This window comes from Photinus pyralis, unplaced genomic scaffold (assembly GCF_008802855.1).
Source record: "Photinus pyralis isolate 1611_PpyrPB1 unplaced genomic scaffold, Ppyr1.3 Ppyr1.4_LG7, whole genome shotgun sequence".
Taxonomy (NCBI): domain Eukaryota; kingdom Metazoa; phylum Arthropoda; class Insecta; order Coleoptera; family Lampyridae; genus Photinus; species Photinus pyralis.
This window is the reverse complement of record NW_022170738.1, coordinates 41,790,004-41,813,316: the sequence shown is the minus strand read 5'-3', so window position 1 is coordinate 41,813,316 and position 23,313 is coordinate 41,790,004. Positions and strand designations below refer to the sequence as shown.

General features: G+C 34.8%; 3 protein-coding genes across 5 annotated transcripts in view; 1 reads left to right on the top strand and 2 right to left on the bottom strand.

The window, feature by feature from the left end:
• Positions 1-5: 5 nt before the first annotated feature.
• LOC116176255 (melanotransferrin-like) lies at positions 6-2,374 on the top strand (the record flags this gene model as incomplete). Its single annotated transcript, XM_031494740.1, has 6 exons — positions 6-392; positions 439-603; positions 826-1,081; positions 1,130-1,352; positions 1,706-1,893; positions 1,942-2,374. Coding segments are annotated over 6 exons (1,617 nt in total), but the record flags the coding sequence as incomplete, so codon positions are not given.
• A 3,680-nt stretch (positions 2,375-6,054) lies between these two features.
• On the bottom strand, positions 6,055-11,215 carry LOC116175699 (phosphoacetylglucosamine mutase-like). The gene is made up of 9 exons (XM_031493943.1): positions 11,035-11,215; positions 10,868-10,938; positions 10,694-10,823; positions 8,308-8,403; positions 7,892-8,252; positions 7,561-7,842; positions 6,968-7,125; positions 6,728-6,920; positions 6,055-6,679 (listed from the first exon to the last, which is right to left on the bottom strand). Exons 1-9 carry the CDS (start codon positions 11,133-11,135, stop codon positions 6,422-6,424), a joined length of 1,650 nt encoding a protein of 549 aa, XP_031349803.1. The 5' UTR covers positions 11,136-11,215; the 3' UTR covers positions 6,055-6,421.
• A 3,387-nt stretch (positions 11,216-14,602) lies between these two features.
• LOC116175698 (casein kinase I) overlaps positions 14,603-23,313 on the bottom strand; it is a 31,678-nt gene continuing 22,967 nt past the window's right edge. The window contains exons 3-5 of one of the 3 annotated variants that reach the window (XM_031493941.1): positions 21,914-22,433; positions 21,627-21,864; positions 14,603-16,132 (exon numbers count right to left, since the gene is read on the bottom strand). In XM_031493941.1, coding sequence (XP_031349801.1) covers positions 16,104-16,132; positions 21,627-21,864; positions 21,914-22,433 — 787 coding nt within the window. In that variant the 3' untranslated portion in view covers positions 14,603-16,103. Of the gene's footprint in view, positions 16,133-21,405; positions 21,580-21,626; positions 21,865-21,913; positions 22,434-23,313 lie in introns of those variants that run through there. The other 2 variants (XM_031493942.1, XM_031493939.1) reach the window with 2 other exon arrangements.

The window sequence follows — 23,313 nt, the reverse complement described above, 5'->3', positions numbered from 1 at the left end:
TTGGTAACAGATTTAAACGCCAAAGCTTCAGTGACTTTGGTAGTAACAATAATCAAAATGACCAGTTTGGTGATTCATATAACAGAAACCCTGCGAACAGAGATCGATATAATCAAGATCCTTACAATCGCGATCAATACAACCGGGATAGTAACCAGGATCCGTTTGCCAAAGATCCTTACTCGATTGACAGAGATAGATATGGTGTAAATGTTGATCCTTATGGTACCAATATAAATTATAACCGTGAAGATGAAACTTACCACGATAATCGCATTAACAATACTCGTGATAATTTCGATCGCAACCGGCCCAATATTAGTTTTTATGAATCTTTTAATTTGTTCGAGTCGTCTCCCAAGTACGGACCTCATGCAAATTTGCTCTTTCAAGTATGACAGTATATTTTTTAAAGCAACCCTAATATAGCATTTTTAGGATACTACAAGAAACTTTGCAGCTTTGTCTGATAATCAGCAAACATTTACGGGATTTCTAGCCGAGGCGCTGGATGTGATTATGGGTATCCGACAATGTCCAGTTGACCATATGACATTGTGTGTTACTTCCGATCAAGAATTGGAAAAATGTGTTAAAATGAAAGTAAGTCTCTATACAGAGTGTTAATAAATACTGGACGCAACTGCACCAAAATGCTCTGGAAGAAAATTACTGTGATTACCACTGTGTATGTTTCTTTGTCAATCAAATGTACCTTTCAGGGAGTTTCATAAAAATTGCATACCCTGAAACTCAGTCGCACATGAGCAGTAACACCCTGTGCGTTAATACAGAAATTTGATACATAAAAACGTTATTTTCCAGACTGCACTAAAGGCTCAATTGGTCAAACCAGAAATGCGATGCGAAAAAGCGCACTCACAAATAAATTGTATGCAAAAAATTCAGGCGGGCAGCGCTGATGTTGCCGTTTTGGACGCCAGCGACGTATATACGGCAGGATTAAATTACGACCTAATTCCATTTATAAGTGAGATTTACAATTTGGGCGAACCTGAGTATTATGTAGTTGCAGTTGCAAAAGAGGAAGATCCCAGTACTGAACTGACATATTTACGAGGTTTGTGATCTTAGATTTGTCACTTAATTATGGTTTTGTTGATTTTAGGGAAAAATACTTGCCATGGTGGTATTCATTCGGCAGCTGGGTGGGTGTATCCGCTTGCCTATCTTATAAGTAATGGTTGGATTAGGCCGTATGGATGTAACAGTATTAGAGCGGCAGCTGAATATTTCACCAAAAGTTGTGTACCTGGTGCTTTGAGTACAGAATACAATACAGGTGTACCTTATGAAAACTTGTGTGATTTGTGTCATGGCGCAAGTTTTAGGTAAGTACTTAAAAAAATTCTTAATCTTCGTCCCTGTATACTTATTATACTTAGGTACAATATGTAATAAGCGAGGTAATAAGGGGCGATAAAAAAATGAGTTGCTGTCCAGTCGCCTCTGGAAGTTCAAGTTAAGTAGGTACGGTTTACCAGGTAAACAAAAATTCCAAAAGTGACTCGACATCAACTCATTTTTGATCACATAGTAGTTGACGTCATTTATTAATTTAAAAATAGTAACTTTCACTTCTTGCGAAAAAGATGCGCGCCAAATTTTTGAGCCCACGACAAAAGTCATCCCTAAGACTGGTACAAAGAGAGGGGTTTATTCAATCTTCTTACAAATATTTTAGATTCTGTCGAAGAGACGCAGCAGAAGATTACTATGGTCATACAGGCGCCTTCAGATGTCTGGTAGAAGGTGGCGGTCACGTGGCCTTTGTAAAGCACACTACAGTAATGGAAAATACAGGCGGCGAAAGGCGCGAGTGGTGGGCGAGAGATAACTTGATGGACGACTTTGAATTACTTTGTCCCGATGGTATTTACAAATTTCAGCCTTTGCTCGTGTACAACATTATCATTTTAGCAACTCGTGCGGAGGTTCAAGATTACAAGAAGTGTAACTTGGGAAAAGTAAAGTCAAACGCCATTGTAACGAGAGGCGGAGATCAATTCAAGGAACTAGAAATAAATGCTTTCATTAATCTGTTCATGTACTCGCAAACGTACTACGGCAGAAAGACTACAGATGAGTTTAGTTTCAGTATGTTTTCGTCACCGCCCCCTTTTACGGATTTGATATTTCAAGATGCCACTCAACAATTGAAAGTCATTGAACCTAATGAGCGGTACTATTCCACCTATTTAGGCCCTGACTATATGAGAGCGCGACGTATAGTCGATTGTCGATCTACCTCTAGCAAAGTTCCACTGCCGTTTTACTCACTCTTAGGACTCTTAGTAGTCATCTACTTCCAAAGATAAAATTTAGATCTGTAGGAACTTTGTACAAATTAACATCATGCTCTTTAAAAGCATTAAATGCTGTGCCTTGACAATTCATTTTTAAAAAATACTTGTGTAGAGGAAAATTAAAAATAAGAATGTGGTTTTAATTCCAAATTGTAAAAATTTGTCAATTTTAGATGGTTTGATGTGGACATTTTTAAGTATGGTGTACAATTGATATAACTGCAAGCATTTAACTATCGAGTGAAAGTAATTCTTAGATGTAGATTAAGAAACCTTAGGTATTAGATTGTATGATAATTGATCCGTCCGTGAAATTTGAAACGTCCATTTTCATTTGTTACGAATTTTATATATTTTTTAAATAAACAATTTTTATATATTTTAGACTATTGTTATACATGAGTATAAGAAAATCTAAGCATTTTTAGACAATAATTAACCCTACTGTCACTATAATTTACTACTTTTTTTTCAATGAAATTGGTTTGAAGTACAACCGGTACAACTGAGAATTATTCACATAATTTTATTTATGTATAAGTTTATGTCATATTTTTCTGTGGGCAGAGTTTAGGACAAACTAAACTTTGTGCAAGTTTTAAAGTTATTTCAATTTACTATTTTGGCGGATAATGATAAATGGATAAATAAATGTGAAATAAAAATGGATAAATAAAAACACCAGAAGGATTTCGCCATGCGTAAAGTGAATAGGACTGGTCTTGCTGTGATTAATAATTGAGTGATTATTTTTACACCACATACAACATCTATCAAAAATGAGTTTAGTTTTATTTGCCTAAGATTCTTTACTTCCAGCAAAGATCATGATCTTTCCAAATTTAATTATGATGTTACCATCATCCACGTAACATGTTACAAATATTTCGTCATTACATTTACCAGAAATAAAAGATGGAACATCGTTCACAAATACGACAAACAAGTTGGGACCCAGAATAGAACCCTGTGGAACACCAGATGTGTCACACAAGTACTTCTTTCCCCCGATGGCATTTCTACAATTTGAGTTCTATTTAATAGATATGATTGAAATAAACTTAGAACATTCCCACGGGCACCATATCTGTACAGTTTTTCTAGTAGTGAGTTGCGATTCACCGTGTCAAAAGCTAATTTAAAAAAAAAAAGTGTAAATAAGAACGTTGGCTTTGCGCATGCGCACATCTGATTTTTATAATATGTGACATGCTGGCCGTTACTAGAAGCATTGTATATGTTAGAAGTATCTGTGGTTAAAATTTCAAAAAAATATCTCGACAAATAAGAAAAGAAACGCCCATTAATCGTCAAATGTTTTTCTTCGTTGACGTACCAGAGCTGTATGTAAACTACCAAATGCAACCAATTAAATATATTGAAAAGTGTAGGAGTAGACAGAGAAAGTGGCCATAATAGCGCCTTCCAACATAAATTGAAAAATGCACTAAAAACAAATCTCGCATTCTGCAGAATATTTCCATTTCCTTCCAATCACTAGGGATGTGGCCGATTCGCAATTGTTTAGTCGCCTCTTACGACACGCAGTGCTTTCTGCGGTAGAGGTATTCTTTCCCACCCCTACACGGGTGATAAATAATTAATACAAAAAATACGAATACATCAGCGTCTTCCACATCAACTTTACAACATATAGAACATTAGAGATAGTTGGTTTATTTTCAATTTTTCTTAAAATATAGTCTAATCGAACGTATCAATGTTCATACAGATGTACTTCATTGACAAAAGTAATGATCGCCAAATAGGTAAATCCTACAGCATACACAACCAACATTTGTACATATTGTGCAATTTGGAAATGCGAACCATCAAATTAGGGTATCTCCTCCTGCAAGAAACCGACGGAGCCCGATTTGATAGGCATATTGGTAGCTTTGGGCTGTAGAGTTTGCCTATTAGACGGTCATTATACTTTGGCAGACTGTACACGTACTAAAAAAATGTGATGGAAAACTGATTTCGCTTTTTATTCAAAGGAATATTCTTTCTTCTATCTTTAGTAAGTACCACTTCATTATACTAAAGTTAAACAACATTCGATTTTTTGAAAATCCGTATTTGGCCACTTCTTTTGATAACAAAACAATATGACAAACCCGATCACCATAGTTTCATAGTTATTGATCAATCAAATAAACAAATTTTAAACAAACTACCTATGCTTTGTCTTCCAAACTGGGTGATTGCCAGAGCGATCTCAATTTTTTACAGATGGTAGTGGAACCCTAAGACAACCATTTACAAAAATTGTCGGACTGTGTTTTGTTAGTTAACTAACAAATGGAATACCTCCCGAAATATAACAAGAAAGGTAACTATATAATATGCCTGTGGCACTCTGATTAATAAAAAGAATATATTTTGGTCAAATAGAAGCATAAAAAAAGTTCACGCTTTAAAGAATCCTTCAAGGGGTTGATAACGAGGAAATTCTTGTCCCTCATATAGGAAATTTTGAGGAATTAGATGGGAAATATGGACGAAATTCTAGAGAAATTCGGAGAAATTTGGGGAATAAAAAGTTATCAATGATGTGTCGAAGCCAAGGATTGGTGGAATGACAAATAAAGATTATTATTATCAAATGTTCGCGATTTTATTATCAAAGTTTTCATTTGGTCTACAACTTATTTTCTCAAAAAACAATCATTTAAAATTGGTACCGCAGCGCCTGAAAGTCATATGACCTGAGTCGACAGACAATCGATTTTAGCATACTCGGATAGACCAAAGTGGAACTCTGTCGATTAAAATTTTGATCACTTTCGTTCAATGGATTTCGAGCTAGCTCCCCTACTATATTTTTTACACAATTTGTATTTTTAATTAAATTTACAGAACTTAAGAATTTACAAAAGTTAATTACCAAACATAGCAGTTTATGAGAGTAAAATTAATTGTTTACAGTCACTAACTTGTAAAAGCTAACAATTTTAAAAAATATTTATGCGGACACCTGATTTTTACAGTATGTGATATGCTAGTCTTTACTAGAAGCATGTGGTTAAATTTTCAAAAAAATCTGCATAAATACATAACAGAGTTGAAAGGGCGCACATCTCTATTTAAATTAGAAAGAAACAGACAGAAATATTATTTACATTAATTTTATGTAAGGGTAGTATTAACTTAATTTTTTTGGCAACCATTTGCAATGTGTTTGTTTACATATTAAAATTGCTAAAAAATGTATTTCACTATGTAAACAGATAAGCGAAAGTTGACCTTATGTGGGATGTTGTATTGCAGAGTAAAAACTTGTTAATATTAGCAGTTATGTGTTCTTCTAGAACAGCTAATCCTACTAACATTCAGGGTGGCTCAACACTTGTCAGCTAACTTTATTTTCTTTCCCTATGGTCTGCCAAGTGAAGTATAAGATTTGGGAGGCGGGGTCCCTATTCAAAACAAATGGACTTATCGTATTCATGCAAATTTAAGTTGAATACCCTAAACAATTTACATTTTTTGTTTTTTTTTATTGGTTTTGGTTATCACATAGGTAAATAAACTTTAAAATTTGGACAGGTTTTTTACAGGTCATGCTAAACTAAAGACTTCAATTAGACATACAATATAGCACAAGCACAAGCAAGATTTATATCAGGCCGAATTTTTTTTACCCTGTACTATGAATCTGACATGATGCTCCAGTGTTTGGTCTAATCAGTCAGGTTAGAAAAATGGAAAAGAAAACACTCACTCTACGCACTAATCTCTAATAACAATTATATTAAAAGATAAAAAATGTACAATAGGATCTTAATCTAATAAAATTCAAAAACATAACCAAAGTTATAGTCAAATGCTCACTTATTGCACCTATACTTACATAAGTTTTAAATTTGCAAATCTACATTTTTCATACCAAAACGGAATGTTTTTTTTTTAAATAATCGCGCCAAACAAATTTGGAATGTCCTATAATGTGCCAGTACATTATGCGTCGGTTGTTTATAAAATTCGTTAAGCCTCTATGTATAAATATTAATTCTGTAAATAGGTATAAGAATTATAATAAGTAGGTTAAAAAGAGTTACAAAAGGGGATCAGTACAAAAATTGGTAAAACTATTGCGGTATAATTGGCGGGGCACCGATTCCTCCTGCAAGATCGTACACTTTTTGTGCCACCTCAGCGGCTAATTTCTCACATTCCTCACGAGTCTCAGCTTCAGCATAAATTCGCACAATATCTTCAGTACCTGACGGCCTTACAAATGACCTTCCTTTACTGTACTTTTCTACTAATGAGTCGATTTCCTCTTGTAGGCCTTCTGGTGTGACACACACTCTTTCTGCGTCCTTTGTAGTGAGTACACTTCGATCCTAACAAATTTCTGTTATTACAAAGACAACGAATTACTAAATACCTACCTGAACGGTCACTTTAAGAAGTTTATTCGGTAAATCTGTGTACGTCTGTTCCCATTGCTGTATATTCCAACCCTTTGCATTGAGAATAGTTTCCACCAACAACATATCCGAAATGGCGTCACCTACAGTTTCATTGATTACATCAATTAAAGCTAGCAGTTTAGCAGCAGCTTCTTGTTGTTCCTCTGATAATCTGCAAAAATCTGCATTAGGTAATTGTACAGTCAATCCAGTTTTTACTTATTATTTTTGGCCGCTTCGTTTAATTTATCCTTTGCATTTTTGCTGAAGATCACGGTGCCATGACCGTTCGCTTCAAAATAGACGCCAATATCATATTCTAGTGCTTTGTGGTGTAAATGCTTAACCCCGGTGGAAACACAAGCAACTGGTACTTTCTGCAGAGATAAAAAATTCATACAACTTCGTTAGCTTGGATTAGTACACTATATGCAAAGAGCAATTACTATAAAGAGATCCAACATGTAGGTCTTGCCTTTGTTGTATATTATGAAACTAAAACCAGTAATTGTAAGGTTAATTATGGGGATCTCTCAGTAGAGCTCTACTTCATTACATTTTATGGGGAGGTTTTGGATTTTCACTTAGATCTCTCCCTATTTAAACAAAAAAAATGTATATCATTAATGTATGAAAATACCCAGTTCCAGTACCCGATTGCTGTTATGTATTAGCTCCAAATGTGCTAGATTCTATAATTTCGCGGGTACTGTCCCCTATTAATTGGTTTCATATTATCAACTACTAACGTGCCAGCATATATTTGTATATGAGTGAATCTCTTTATATTTAGTACTCTGATTTAAGCCTACCAAAGTCTTAGTAATATAATCCGTAGAGGCACCGTTAGCGTAGGCAGTTTGAATTAATCCTAAATTGAGATCAATACCACAGGTCGAAACCAATTCCTTAAGATACTCAGCTACCAAAGTGGCTATTCTGTCACCATCTAATAAATGGAATTTATTATTTTCATCATTATAGTAATAAACCACCCTGTCCGCATCTCCATCGACCGACACACAGCGTTGATTTGGTATATTAGGTACACCAGTAGGGAATAGCTGCTGCGACTTAACATGATCAGCACCGCACTAATTAAAAGATTATTTAATTATATACATCCCACTAAAAGATATTTACCAAATAATTTAATTTCCCAGTCCCTATACCGGCGTCATTGTAAAGCTCAATCTCCAAGCAGTCGCCCAATCGCTTCATAAAATATTTGATTTTCTTTGCACCAACCCCATTAGCACCATCATACAAAACTTTATTCACATAATTCTTGTTATTAAAGTTATCACCCCTCAGTTTCTTAAATGCGCTCACTAATTTAGTGTAATATCCTTCTTCTGTACCGATTCCATATGCATTCTGGGTATTTCTGCACTTCACAAAGTAATGCATCTGCGGTGTGGTTACGATACCAAAGTCAATTGGTTTACCAGACAGAGCCAAGACGCCGTCGATGACGGATTTGGCTAAACTCGGGCTGCTGGGCCTATGGAGTGTGAATGATGGATGGCTAAGTTGCAACTTCAAGTATTAGCACTTACCTTGTATCTTTTCCTATTAAAATGTTAACCCTAACTGACATGTCAATGTTATACTGTTGAACAATTTCCTTAATTGTTCCCTCCAATTCGTCATCCCTAAAAGAATATGAATTTTAAATTTACTCACATGCACACAAAAAAATGTGGCAAATTCTTAACAGAACAGCTTCCTACTTCAAACCAAAAATCGCGGATGTGGAAGAGTGCCTTTAAAATTTGGTAAGTGTTGGGAAAAAATGTATCCCACGAAAGTTTATTATTTTCCAATATAGAGTAAGAATATTCAATACAAAGTATTAGGTTTCTATTGGAAAAAGTTAAGTGCCCTACACTTGATCCTTAAAAGGGACAGTTATGTAAAATGTGCATAGCATCATTAAATGGGCCCCTCCTATACATAAATCCGAGCATAAATCACTTTTTTTGGATCAATTAATGTTTTTCATCGAGGATTAAGATCAAAACTGTATGTTTGGGTTTACTTTTTTTTAAACCTTATTTCGGACTGCATCATCAGGGCATTAAGCTGTAAAACAATGCAAAATTAAGAATTGTACACAGGTTTACTTAAATTACTTACATTTGATAACTAGAAGAACCAAAAAACTACATAACATTGACATTTAATATAATCAATTTTAATTAGTCGCATACGAAAAATTGGATAAAATTTTGATTTACATATATTAAATAATCAGTAATTAAATTTCGGTCTTGGGTCACCATACTATGGAATGTCCTATACGACAGGGTGCTGAGACTGATGGTGGGTTGACGCAATCATTATCATTAGTTCACTATCAGTAGATCATTAAGAAATAGCCAATAGAAGCAAAGGTATGGCTTTGTTGGTTAACTATTGGCCATTTCTCAATGATCTGGTCTTTGGCGGCCTTTCCCAGCCATGTTGAGGTGAAGGTGAGAGTAGACGGTATGAAGGAGTTGGAGGTGCAATGATAACTGAGAGACTCGCGGCTTCACACGCGTGAGGGCAGGGTGAAGAGACCACACGGAGAACCCGGGAGCGCCCAATTAGGAGAGTGTAAACAAGTTCTGCCTCCGGGTGTACAGCTAGCGAGAAAGAGCATTTCCAAAGCCATTTATGCGGATCATGGTTTTTTAGTTAGCACTACATATCTATCAGGACAGGATTTTAGTGGGTACTAGATGACCAGGGGATTTGTGCCGCTAGCATTATAAATATTATGTGAACACTTAGGTTTATGAACTATGAGATACACGACTGGTATTATAAAGCATACTTAACTATGTTGTCAGCTAACAATGTTGTTAAGGCATGTGATTGGATGTTTTTTCAAAGAATAACATCTATCTTCGCAAAAACATCCAATCACATGCCTTGACAACATTAGTTAAGTATGCTTTATAATAGTGGCCGTTGGATAATTAAATTAGAAAACAAGTGACAACATACAGGCTGCTTTTTTCTAAAAAAAAGTTTTTATTTCATACACCCCGTGAGTAGTTTGTTCTAATTGTACCCATAAAAATGTGCCAAATGAGGATAAAAACATAAAAAAACCTGTAATAACAAAGATAACAAAGTAGACTTCATTTTAAGCAGACTGTATGCACTATAAGATAAAAGTTGGACTGGAAAAAGTGCTATATTTGGAATACTAATTCCGAATCTCTCTCGGTAAATATTTACTAGCATCAATCAATATATTTTCGAACATTACCCGTGCCAATGTACATTTAATTTGATTATTAATTTATTTTACGCTATACTTTGATAGCAAAGCAATTTTCATGCCAAATTTATAATTCGATTTTAACTTTCCTACCTAAAAGTTATATCACAGAGGTACAGATAAACATGTTCTAAATTAGATTACAAATATAATTTAGACGTGAACAATTTGTAATCTATTTCCCACAACCACCACAAGTTGAAATAAAAACATTTTAATTAAGATTAATGAGAAGAGTCACGAATGCATTCTTGAGGTTTTATTAAAAACTTAGGAATGCATTTCTTCCGAAACTTAGGAAATGCATTTAAGTTATAAAGACAGTACTTTAGAAAATATTGCAAGAAAGTTTTGCATAGTCTGTAAAACCATGGTAACAAAAACATAGTATTGATCATAACTTTGCACATTCCTTTGCCTACCTACATACCATCAGGGAAAAAAATTAGAGTAATAATAAACGGAAAAGCTGAAGCTAATTATTTGCAAACTAGCTCATTAAACTGTACAGTTTATAAATAGCGATATTAAGGTTTGTTAAAGATAGAATCTTAATTAAGAAAACATAACTACTGAGTAAACATGACCATTAATATTATTATGGTTGTCAACTACTAGAATGTGATTTTAAAATATATTACACATAAAATTGCAGATCGACTACTACTTACTGAACGTTCGCTACTCTTGTGGCTAATTCTTCCCAACTTTGCTCCATCATTTCTCCATGCGGATCGATTAATTTCACACCGTTATCACATTCTGGATTGTGCGAAGCGGTTATCATAATTCCGATAACTCCTACAAAGTGAGGTATTAAGATGAGAATTTAATGAATCACATACCTTGCTTGTAACGAGATCTAAGGACAGCCAATAGACCCATTCTGTACATTATGTAACCGAGATTTGAAGCCCTAGAATATTAATTGCCGCTAATTAATACATCTGTTAAGCACATAACCCTAATTTGGGTACACAAAGTAAACATTTGTAAATAAATGAATTCTCACTTCGTGCGAAATCCCGCAGTGCCATAATGGATATCGTGTTTCACTGTCTTGGGGTGCATTTCCCTTGCAAAAGCGTATACCGTTCTGTATGATGTGCTCATGATGAAGGTGTTCGATGGAATGGAATGAATGAACTTTCCTTTCCTCGGGTTGAAGCGAAATGTACGTAGGAATAAGAAAGAGAAAGACTTATATGACTCATACAATATACCCTCGGATTCTTTAATTAATGCAGCAACCTTTCACTTTCTGTGGAAGGTGCCGAAGGCAAACTTTAGGTAGGTAGGGGTAGGTTAAAAACGCGGTTTATTCAAAAAGCGTTAAGACAAAATACGTGCGGTCTTTCTATCTCATAAAACAATCATTCTCAAATGGTAGATACTTAGTTTAAATAAATTCTCTCACACTGGAGTCTTCCGGCAGTCTAATTGAGTTCAATTATTAAATTCAATCACTAAAGTGGGCCTACTGCCTGCATTTTTGGCTTTTCACTTTTTTTTAGATCATAATCACAATTCACAAGGGCTCTGGTAAGTAACGGGGGTCTAAACTCTTTGCCTCTTGAATAAAAGATCTGTTAGACGACAATTTGTGTCGTAATTAAATACGTGCGTGCAAAGATAATTCAACAACATTTAAATTTTACATGTATATGTATCATCTTTATTGTTGCTATCATTGAATTTATAACTAATATCAGCTCAGAAGGTACACAGAGGAATGCAATGAACCTTATGGTGTAGCGACTCCCGCGATCAGAGGTCAAAAATTCTCTTCCTGGGTACAGCCGTAGGGGCTTCCAGTGCTTCTGCTTGTAAACAAAAAATCAAGATTCTATTCGGTCTTTTCACGGTACTAATGCGACACCCCATATGCTAATGTTACTCGCAACCCTCTTTTTTCCTCTAACTCAGGAGTTTCCAAAATTGGGGTCGCGACCCCAAGTGTGGTCGTGGGCCGATTTCTTAGGGTTACGACCTGATGTTTTCATGATAATTGAATTATAGAAAAAAAGTAAATAAATTAGAAAAGGATAAGCAATAAGACGAACAAAGTGCAATTTGGAGGTGGGGCGGAGCGGAGCGATGAGGCGAGAGGAGATTTGTGATCCCGTTGCCTTCATGGACCATCCCATTTTACTGACTCTTTGCCGTTCTCGACAAGCGGCAACATATCTATGTAAACAAGGCTTCTTAATCTTAGTTGCGGTTAAAACCCAAGGCACCGATTGGATCCGCAGCATGATTTGCGATGTGCCTTGACTAAATTTTCACCCCAGAATTGCTGAATTGGTGAATCAGATGAGGCAACACCATGGTAGCAAACAGAAATAAGCGGTGGTCTAAACTAGCTGCTATAATTTTTTTTATTACTTAGTCTTTTTTTTTGCCCTGTTTTTTTTTGTACCTATTACTCTTACCACAGCTCTTACTGTGCTGTGCTGTAGCTAAAATGCATTTACATTTGTTATTTTTTTAGGCAATCGATTTCGGACCAATATTGTGTTTATCATCAGGCCATAGCTACAATGAATTTACATTATACTTACCTAGTTGTTGTTTGTAACATAACGACTAATGTAAATTCATTGTAGCTATGGCCTTGATAATGGACACTATATTGGTCCAATCGTCCTAAAGAAAAATAACAATTAAATATGATCAGCCTGTATAATAATTTAATAAATTATTATATATACATACTTACTTACCCTCAAACTCTTCATTATCTTCTATACGTCCACAAATACGAAGTTTGCTTTTTTTGGCAGGTCTAGATGATTAATTAATTAACGTTTTTAATTATGAGATTGACAGTCTCAAATCGTGTGACATCGGACAGATTCGTTTACCCTGAAATTCACATATCCATGCGGTCCAGAGTGACTAGACACATGACATTTCATCGCCTACATCACAATCCGCGAAAAATATTATCGTTCGCCAAAGCGTCCAAATGCTCCTGACAAATTTCTTTCCCAGTTCTGCTCTGGTGGAAGAGGTTGGAAAATCCATCAAGCAGGGATTTTTTCCAAGCCCAAAGCTTTGTGTATAATCTCGAATATATTGTACTTTCAGACACTCCAGCTTCTTTTGCAAGCATTCATTCCTCGATCAAACAACAGTCAATCTTGAACAAGTCCTATATAGTTTCTTCAGTTCTTGCCTCAACCTGTCTTCCTTGGGTTGTCCCAAACGCCTGGACTGAACTGACTGAAAACTGACAAATAACTGCGTGTCTAGGGAAAGCATTAACACGATAAAATTAAATCGGACCACTAGCAAAAAAACAAATATTCAAAAATCACAATTAAGATCAAAGTGTGTACAATTTAATAAATTTAACAATTATTACGCTTACAAAATAAAAGACAAGATTTCTCTCCAACAAATTTACAAAATAATCTGACCAACACAGTTTGATCTTTCCACCCAGACGGGTGTTATTAAATTTCTCTCTTTCATAAAACATTTAGTTTAAAACATGGACAATAAATAATCAGTAATTCTAATTAAATTACCCTTAACGAAAAATATCAACTGTTGCCAACTACTTACATTCTAGTTTCTTAACTGCTATTTACTATACTAACAATGCTTATTTAAGGAGGGCCCAAACTAGTAATACAATGCAATACTTTACTAAAAAAATTGCTGAAAAGCAAAAATATTTACTCTTTCTCTAAAAATTAAATCTGAATTGGTTATTATTTTCACATTATATTTCCGTTCAAAAATCCGCTTTTCTCTCTCCCAAATAGTGAGAATCCTAGGAAAGGGGTTTTATCAACATTTTTCATAATTGAGAAAAGGCATAGGTATGTACCCCCATATAGGAAAATCTGTTCATCCTGTCACTGTCCTTAGGGGTCTATTCAGTATATTGTCGTTAACAAACGATTTGATCTTGAACGACAGATATATGCCATATAACTGTCATGTTATGTCATACAGAGAAGTAGAAGTGTAGAATCCTTATAGAAACTTAACAACTTTTACAATCTTTAGAACCCCATAACCTTGAACATTAACAATCCCTAGAATCTTCATAGATCCATCTATTTCAAACTAGGTATTGTCGTCATGTCATGTGTCATAAGTGTAATTATAATAGATTAATACTACACAGAAATTTTGATATTTTGGAGGAACTGTAAATTCGCCATGATTGAGGTATTTACATAAAAATGGAACGCAAATACCCTAATGACGTATAACTAATGTAACGACCTCTAGTAACCGGCAGCGAAAGTTTGATATAGAAATGCTTAAGACCAATTCACATTATCGGTCCAGTCAATTATTGTAGCGTATATTTCTATGAATATGTTCTGACCGTGACCTGACCGGCAAATGTGAATATCCCTATTGAAATACAATATTTTGAGCAGAGCTATAGTATGAATTGGCCTTTACTATTACATTACAGACAACAATGTTATGGACATTGGCCAGAGGTACAACACTCTCCCCCACGTTTTGCTTAAAATAATGGCACAAACTATCTATAATCTAACATACTGTCAAATGGTAAAATAGGAGAATGTCACAATAAAAGAAACAATGAATAAATATTTTAAATTTTATTTCTGTTATAACAGTTCCATTACAAATGTCGAACACTGTTATCAAACTTAGATACAACAGGCTTAAGCCTCAAACTATTGTAATAATGTTACTAAACGTATCGTATAAACGAAATATACCCACAAACTAAATCTTTACATGTTGGCCGACAATGTTTATATTAATCAGACATCGAGTTTGACATTAAAAGTCCATAATGAGTTGTTTTATTTTCTCAAATATATACCCATGGCAGTACCTTATTTTAAGTTTGCAGCTAAGGGAAGAGTAATTTACATTTGTATATCGATTTTACAAATACATGTGTACTATAAAAATTGTATGATTTAATTAAACGGATGAACGCAGAGAGAGAATACGTAAAATTAATTCCTCAACGATGATTTATTATACTACTTATGGTTTTGCGTTAATATTGTGAATAAAAGGTGTTCTATACAATTAAATTGGACTGAACTTTCGAATTGGACAGAGCACCTTTGAATGAAGGTGATACCTGTAAATAATTGCACACTACTGCGACACAAAGTGGTTGAAATAAAAAAAATCCTAGGCGAAATTATAATTTAAAATAACTAATAATAAACCACGTGTCGAGCAGTATCAATCACTTTACATGTTCAGTTCGAGTGAAATAAGCAAATACAGTAACCTCACTAATAGTTTAGAATTGTACGCTACATTATAAAATAAAAATTTTAATATTCTAGGTCTGATAATCACATAACATTTTACAACGTAGCGTCTCAAATGCTCCTTTGGTTCTGTATTAATTGAAGGAGACGAGAACGTTAAAATTTTTATAACAATTATGTACTAAACAAACTAAATTGACGTTAAAGTACTCGATTATTTGATCCGAATGAAAATCTTATATAATTCTTATTCTACAGTTCTTATTAAATATAGAACAGCCAGACTTGCAGACACAACTTGCAATTTGCACACTAAATCATACAAACATACATACACGGAGCCTAAGCACTTTGCGAACAAAATTAGTGCACACCCCTATATATTTTTTAAGTTTTTGTATTTTTTACAATCCGTTGGAACGGACGAATGAAATAAGAATAACTCATTTGTTATACAATATTTGTGAATTTAAAAAACGTGTCATAAGACAATCTAACCGACCGTTACGCAACTCTGTTGGTTTTATTTTTAATCCATTTGGTGATGTTACGTTTCAATTTGGATTTGTAGAAATGGTTAGCGATTGCCTAAAAATAAAAAATTTGTTAATATTACGGTACGCGCGACGTCTAATGTTAAAAATCTGTCATGCAACACCACCGTCTGTTACTTTTCATCCCTGTTAGTTTAATATTAGTTATATGTTTGTTATGTCTAATATAAATAGTAAAAATACGTTTAATAATAATACGATGTGTACAATTCATTATTCTAGCGTAATATATTTAACATTAATTTTGCTAACGCAGATGAAAACTAACAGATGGCTTGTCAGGGGTTGCCCTCTCATAGCATTTTTGTAACAACTGCTTGACCTGAAAAGAAAAGAAAAAAACATCATTGCTTTAAGCGTCTATTGGAGGCGTTAGTAGCGTGTACTGTACAATTTTACATAATATACATTAATCCACGGACATTTGCATCAGCAGAAGATTTAGTTTCATTCAGTTGCTGCAACACTACATCCGAGGCAAGGCCAAGTAATTAATTCGATCGTTTTCTTTTGGTTTTCCTAGTAAAACACCACGCCTAACGCCGCTATCAACTTGGCCTGGAATGTAAGGAGGCGGTACATATTTTTTTACTACCGTTTTAGGCTGTGCCAATAATATTGTTCTAAAATTCGCGGACCTCTTCATTTATTTTCACTCTTGAAAAGTAAGAACTGAGACATTGGACAATGTTGGGAATTTTGAAGTATTGACACTGAATGTTACTATGGTTACCAAGTAAAAAATTTGACCAGGCCGTTGTGACACATGCGTGGTGCGTGAAAAGCAAAGCAATTGCTTTGCTTGCAGCTACGTTGTTAATTCGTCACTATATCTCCATCTGGTGTTAGTGCGCACACTCGCCTACGGCCTGCACAAGATTCAATTGGTCAAAAGCTTTCACGCCTGAACATGAACGATAAGAAATAGATGTAAACTAGGCGCCCCCTGTAAGTTTGGCAGAATTGACATGAACTTTGGTGGCTGCTATTGTGAATAAAAACGAAATAGTACGTTACTATCTTAGTATTTTGCTAAATGTAATAATTTAGAATTATATAGTTTAATGCTTCTTCACCGTAAATAATTAAACTACTTTCAAAATAATTCAAATTGACCAATAGAAACCATTTAGAACGACGCAGTACACTCCGTGCCCAGAGTATTCTAAACTGCAGAAAGGTACTATTTTGACAGTGTGCGCTTCACGTCATTTTTGTTAGCCACTTTGCTCCTGGTGTTCCTGTTTTTGCTTTGTTTTACGTTCCCCGTCTCCAGTTTTACACAAACTCGTCTTTTTCAAGAGCTTGGATTTACGACATTAATATGAAATATACCTACATAAAGTGTTTTTTGATATAAAACTATACCTAACCTTATGATGAATGCAAAAATTGTTTCAGAAACCCTAAATCATGAGTTTAGAGAGAAAAGTTGTTCAATTTGAAACTCGAAATATAATTCAACAAAAAGAACCTTGTCATTGAAGTTTCCCTATGCAACCTAGTTAGCTTCCGCTGCATTTGGCATGGCGGTTCTCAATTTCAAAATTTAAAATTTAAGCAACATCTTTAAATTTATTTAACTGAAACAGGATCACAGCACCAAGAGGATGACAACAGATTATTACATGGAGGGAATTGAAAGGCTTACCAAAAGCATGCAGATTTAGCCTTTAATAACAGATCACAACCTGTTTTATGATGAACCGTTTCAAGAAAAAACAACTGGCACATCAAAGTGTATCCTTAGTCTTCCACCGACAGAAAGGGCAAAGCAGCAGAAATTGCAAAAATACAAAAAGATTGCATTGTGAATCAGGTAAATACAACATAAGAAAGAGCAAAATGAGACAAATCAACGCTCCAAGGTCAGGATATTTAGGTGTCAATTAATTAGATCAATAGTCAACCAAATTCTTTTTGTTGTACTGACAAAAAGTCTAAGAAAAACATGACGAACGTTCGCCGTAGCAAGACAAACTTGTCTCCCACACGCTCGTGAACTATCCTGTATGAGGTGACCAAGTTGTTAACATATTACATATACAGTACATTCGCACACTTTTAACCTACTATCCAGTAATCCGGATAATTCACTAATTGAACACCCCTGTCCGGGTTAAAGAGGTTGCACTGTACTCCTACAGGGTGGCATTATTGCATTCTGACGTTCACAAATGTGAAAAAGTCATTGCCACAAATCAACAACAAAAACAAATGATAAACACATTCATTAATAGTACTTTGTGTACCAAGGCGGGAAAGTGGTTGTTTTCCGGGGCGAAGGAAGATATGGCCAGGCGAGGCGCAGCCGAGGCTGGCCACTTCCTGAGGCCCGGAAAACAACTTTCGTGCCGTGGTGCACACAATATTTTTTATCCTATACACTTACATTTAAAATTAATCCCTCAACAACGTCCGACCGCAAGCGCTTGAATTTGGATTTGCTTTAACGCGTCAACGTGCACGCGTTTGTTTTGTTTATTTCCACGTTTCCTGCTGACTACGCGAAAAAAATTTTACGAAACGGTGCAATCTAAGTGGGCCCACGAGTATATTTTTACTCGTAGATTTACCTCTTTCCCTATAATACAGTTCAACGCAAATTCAAATTCTAGCGCGCTTGCGATTACACAGTGCCGAGTCACCGAAGGGAGTCACGGTGCAACAGAGCAGAGGTGCAAGTGGAGAATACCGATCATGTGCGAACTGAGTTGACATTTCCGGCATTTCACTGGCGCGTGATTATTTCCTTAGAAAATAACGGGATTTAAGGGGTTGTAATTAATACCAGGCGCATTTGAAATTATTACTGGTCTTGTGTTTTAACAAATGTGTTTTAAAATTGAATGTGTGTTTTCAGGGACAAAATCACACTTGTTACATTTTAAATCCTTGGCAGGATCCATGTCTTGTCAAATGTTAGATGCTTTTAAGACTGGATTTATGCTTGGTGACGAACACGCAATGGGCACACTTTAAATCCTTGATGATCTTGTATTTTAAAAAAATGTGTTTTATAAATAGATTTATTCATTCCTTACAGTCACACTGGACACATTTTAACTTCGGAGTAGTCTCGTATGTTAAAATGCTACTTATTGCGGATAAGCGGTGTTCTACTTACAGTGCAAAGTACATCTTGGTGTTAAATGTATTGATACAGATGCTCGTTATTGAAAGTAAATGGGAGATAAGAGATTATGACTTAAGTTTGAGACGTTTGAATTGGTCACGTGATATTGGGAAAGTATTCAAATTCACGAAACATTGATAGGTATAGGTTCGCAGTAATTAAATAAATTCTTGAATTCAGTAAAATAAAGTGAACATAGGGTAAATTTAATTATTAAATCAGTGTTGACGATTTTATGTTTCTTATTTAATTAAAAAGAAATAACTTCTTTGACATTTTATTACAACCGCGCCATCTAGCTTACATAAGGCGTATTTTTTTTCTCGCCTAGCCGACAAAATTGAATTTTCTCGCTCCATGCGTGCAATTGTCTTCTTTCGCGTCCTCACACAGGCGAGAAAATGTAAGTTTCTCCTTGTATAGGATCAAAATATTTTTTAATTACGTAAAGTAGATTACAATTTTGTTGTACTTGTGCTACAAGTGGTCCAGTGATCTAAATTTTTGAATTTATGGTTCTTCTTTTGCTGAGTCAAGTACTCAATCGCTTATAATTACATCACTTTTCAGTGTTCGTTAAACCCTAACACTAAGTAACTTACTAGTGTAACTTACAGGGGACTACAATGCAGCAAAAGTAAAACAGGATAGAAACCAGAAGGGTACTGAAAAGGAGGATAATATGGTAGAGCATAAGTATGAATCAAGAATGTGGTATTGTATATTTGAGAGATGTCAGCATATTGAGCACCACTGACACCGACGCATCTATTTACAGACATAAAAAGTAACAAGTAACACCATGATGTAAAAAATTCCATTTTCTTATAATACAATGAATTTAGTAAGAAGATAAATATTTCCACTACCTTTCAAAAGATGGAGGAACTATTATCTGTTCAGCCAACAAAAATCCTCCTGAAAAATCCCAAAATTTTCGATGAAATTTGACATGTGGATTTTTCAACATTAAAAAAAAAACAAATCCCGAGACAAATCCAAACTTTTAAAAAAACATGAAAATAAATTTCAAATATAATTCTTCACATGACAACGAAACAATTGGAATTGTGATACAGCTCAAATTACTCCAACACAAACAGAACACAGTATCATAAGAAAAATACTTCACTGTACAAAAACTGTAAAGAAACTGCTGTAAGTGTCCAACCAATTTACACATTCATCCACATTCAGCAACAATGGCGCAGTAGATGATATAGTGTTTTTTTTTTTAAATTGTACTGTGTAATTAATAATGGCTTATCACCCGCCCCCACGTGCACCAGAGCTATTCATTTGTGGCTTCCTCTTATGGAGCTCTTTAGAATCCAATCTTTACTATTGCAAATATCCTCTACTAAACAATCTGAAGATTGCAACTAAACTATCCAGAGACGATACTCTTAATGTGTACACTCTACAGTTATTGTATAAAGACAGACAGGCCGCCCAATTCATATGCTCCATGTCTGCCATGTTTTTTTCCAATTTATTGTTGAGCTAATGACAGTTATTATGATATGCATGCACTTTTTAAAAAAATTTAAAAAATCCCATTTTCTGGAAATTTGCCACTTTCTTGTTCTTCGTTATAACGGTTTTGGAGACAGTGAGGCAAGTTTGTGGAATTCCAGTTTCAACGTCATTAAAAATTTGTCAGTGAGCGGCGAGGTGAGCGGTAGTTCAGTGATCTTATTCTACTGTACCAGTTGTTAGTGAGAATTTTATATCCTGACGGTCAGTATTATAAAGCCATACTTAACTGTGTTGAGAGCTAACAGTATTTTAAGGCATGTGATTGGATGTTTTTACAAAAAATGAAGTATTGCATTACATTAATTTATTATACTATGAAGATAAAAGCAGTGTAACAGTTTGAAATTCGTGTACTATTTTTGCGCTACCCTGAACTTGAGCGATCCCGATATCAAAATGCGTTAATAAAAGTAATCGTTGCCATAGATTTTAAGTTCGACTTAACTTTAAGCTAGGCTTAATTTTGTTGGTGCAACTGGGACTTAATCAAGCTACATCTATCACCATCTCCTTAGCTTCAAAGAAGAAAACTACATACTCTACTCTACAATTACAAGTACGCCTGTGAAACAAGCTTATCTTAAGAATAAGAATAAGCACAATGATACACAAACATGAGCATTATCCTCCAATTCATTGATAAAACTGTAATGGATGTGGTAAGAAGTTAGAAAGTGAAGATGTGGAGCAAGGCTTACAGAGCCTGTCACAAGGCAAAGATCCAAAGTCCATACTTTGCTTAAGAACTTAGTAATAGCTGGATGAAACGACCGACTAGAAAGTGGCAGTACAATGCAAGCAAAGAAAAATTCAAAACACTCCAGACCTACAACTAGTAAAGTCTCTTTCGCATAAGCTGAGCTTATTTGACCAACAAATTGTTAATAATACCAAACGCAACTCACAATGATTAAGGCATGGGTGGCACAGTGATTTTATAACATTTATAACAGTACTAAATTAACAAAACAAAATTCAAAAATAAATACTAAATCAAAAGCCTTTCACAGGTCTATTTTCGGAAATTGAACCATACTGTTTGGGTGTACCTTTAGTGGGAGTAATTTTTTTTTCATTACCTTTATCTCTGTTTGCTGGAAATGTGGAGGGGTAGTAAGTTGTGCACTGACACGATACTTACCAGGTTGTTGTTGAGTGATAGCTTGTGAGGTTTGAGGTTGCGCAGATGTTCCGACAGCGCCAGTCATGCTGGCACCTTTCTGTTTTAACATCGTCCAGTCAAAAGTGTAGTCATACTGATGATTTAAAGTACGGAACAGTATACGAAATAATTGTCTTAAATACATGTAATCTGGTGCCTCTTCGAATCGAAGACCGCGACAATAATTTAGATACATAGAAAATTCGGCGGGGAAACCCTAAAATCTAAGTAATTAGCCGCAAGTTTAGCGAGTTTCCCAAGTTTACCTTGCACAATACTTCGACGGGTGTGGACATTTTCTTTTCGCTGATTTTTTCGTACTTCTGTTTCTTTGTGGCTGCTTTTAAACCTTGCCATGGTAAACAGCCTCTATTGAAATACATTAATACATAACCGAGACTTTCCATATCGTCTCTGCGCGACTGTTCGATGCCAAGATGTGCATTGATGGACGCGTATCTCGCCGTTCCGGTAAGATTTTTATCTTCGCGATATGCGATGTGACACCTAGTCCGTGCATCTCTATATTTCTTCGCCAAACCGAAGTCGATGAGGAACAATTTGTTGCAATGTCTACCAATTCCCATTAAAAAATTATCGGGTTTTATATCACGGTGAATAAACGATTTACAGTGAACATATTCTATACGACCTATCATTTGATCTGCAAGCATGAGGACTGTTTTGATTGTGAAACGACGTGAACAAAAATTGAATAAGTCTTCGAGGGAGGGACCCAAAAGATCCATAACAAGGACATTGTACTCTTTTTCTTGACCATAGTATCTGAAACAAAGAAAACTGGATTAGTTTTATGTCGTAACAGGATCAAACAAACATTATTAGTAAAAATCTTTTTCTATCATAAATATGTATCATTTTTACAATTATTTTCGTTCTTGGTATATTGGTGCATGCAATTTTTTTTATCTTTTTAATTTTTCTTGTTTTGAGAAATGTATCAATCGTCTATCTAAGTATATTAAATTTTGTTTTTCGTTCCACATCATAAGGTAACTATAATAATTACTTACAGTTAATTATTTATTTATGAAAAATAACGTTAACATGAAATGTGCGCGACTATTAATTAAAGATAAATGAGGTCAAAAACCATAATTTCACTTCAAATATTAAGTTGTTTCGTTATTAACGGTACATTGTTACGTTTAAACGGGCGCCATTAAAAAATTCAAAATGTGATTAATTTCAAAGGGTACGCGTATGTAGAGACATTACTTTTGTCCAATAACCTGAGATCAATGTGCATTATAAGGTCGTATGTAATTGGAGCGTAGGTGGAAACCCACCTGATTTTGAGTAATGCGATTGAAATTGATTTTGCTCCGATGAAAATTCAACAGCAACTTTCTTAGTCGTACTTTGATTTGCAGCTTTGACAATGGCGAAGAAAATGATACACAATATCCTAACTTACATTATGAAGAGATAGTGTTGTATCATAATAAACTTTGATAAATTAATACAAACAATTAATGCAATTATTTACTGCGTTATTAACTTATAAAATAGACTAAGTAAAGGAATAATCATAACATTAGTATTGCAAACTATAATGTAATGTAATACAAATACTTCAGTAGACATTTCCTCCTTTTTTGGCAATCTTGTCAACAACGAATATTTCCAATGGAAGGAAAACGAA

Coding starts and splice junctions, on each gene's coding strand:
- LOC116175699 (XM_031493943.1), bottom strand. CDS start 11,135: ATGAGCACATCATACAGAACGGTATACGCTTTTGCAAGGGAAATGCAC. Junction 10,824..10,867: donor TAGATCTCGTTACAAGCAAG/GTATGTGATTCA, acceptor CTCACTTTGTAG/GAGTTATCGGAATTATGATA. Junction 8,253..8,307: donor TTAATAGGAAAAGATACAAG/GTAAGTGCTAAT, acceptor CACACTCCATAG/GCCCAGCAGCCCGAGTTTAG.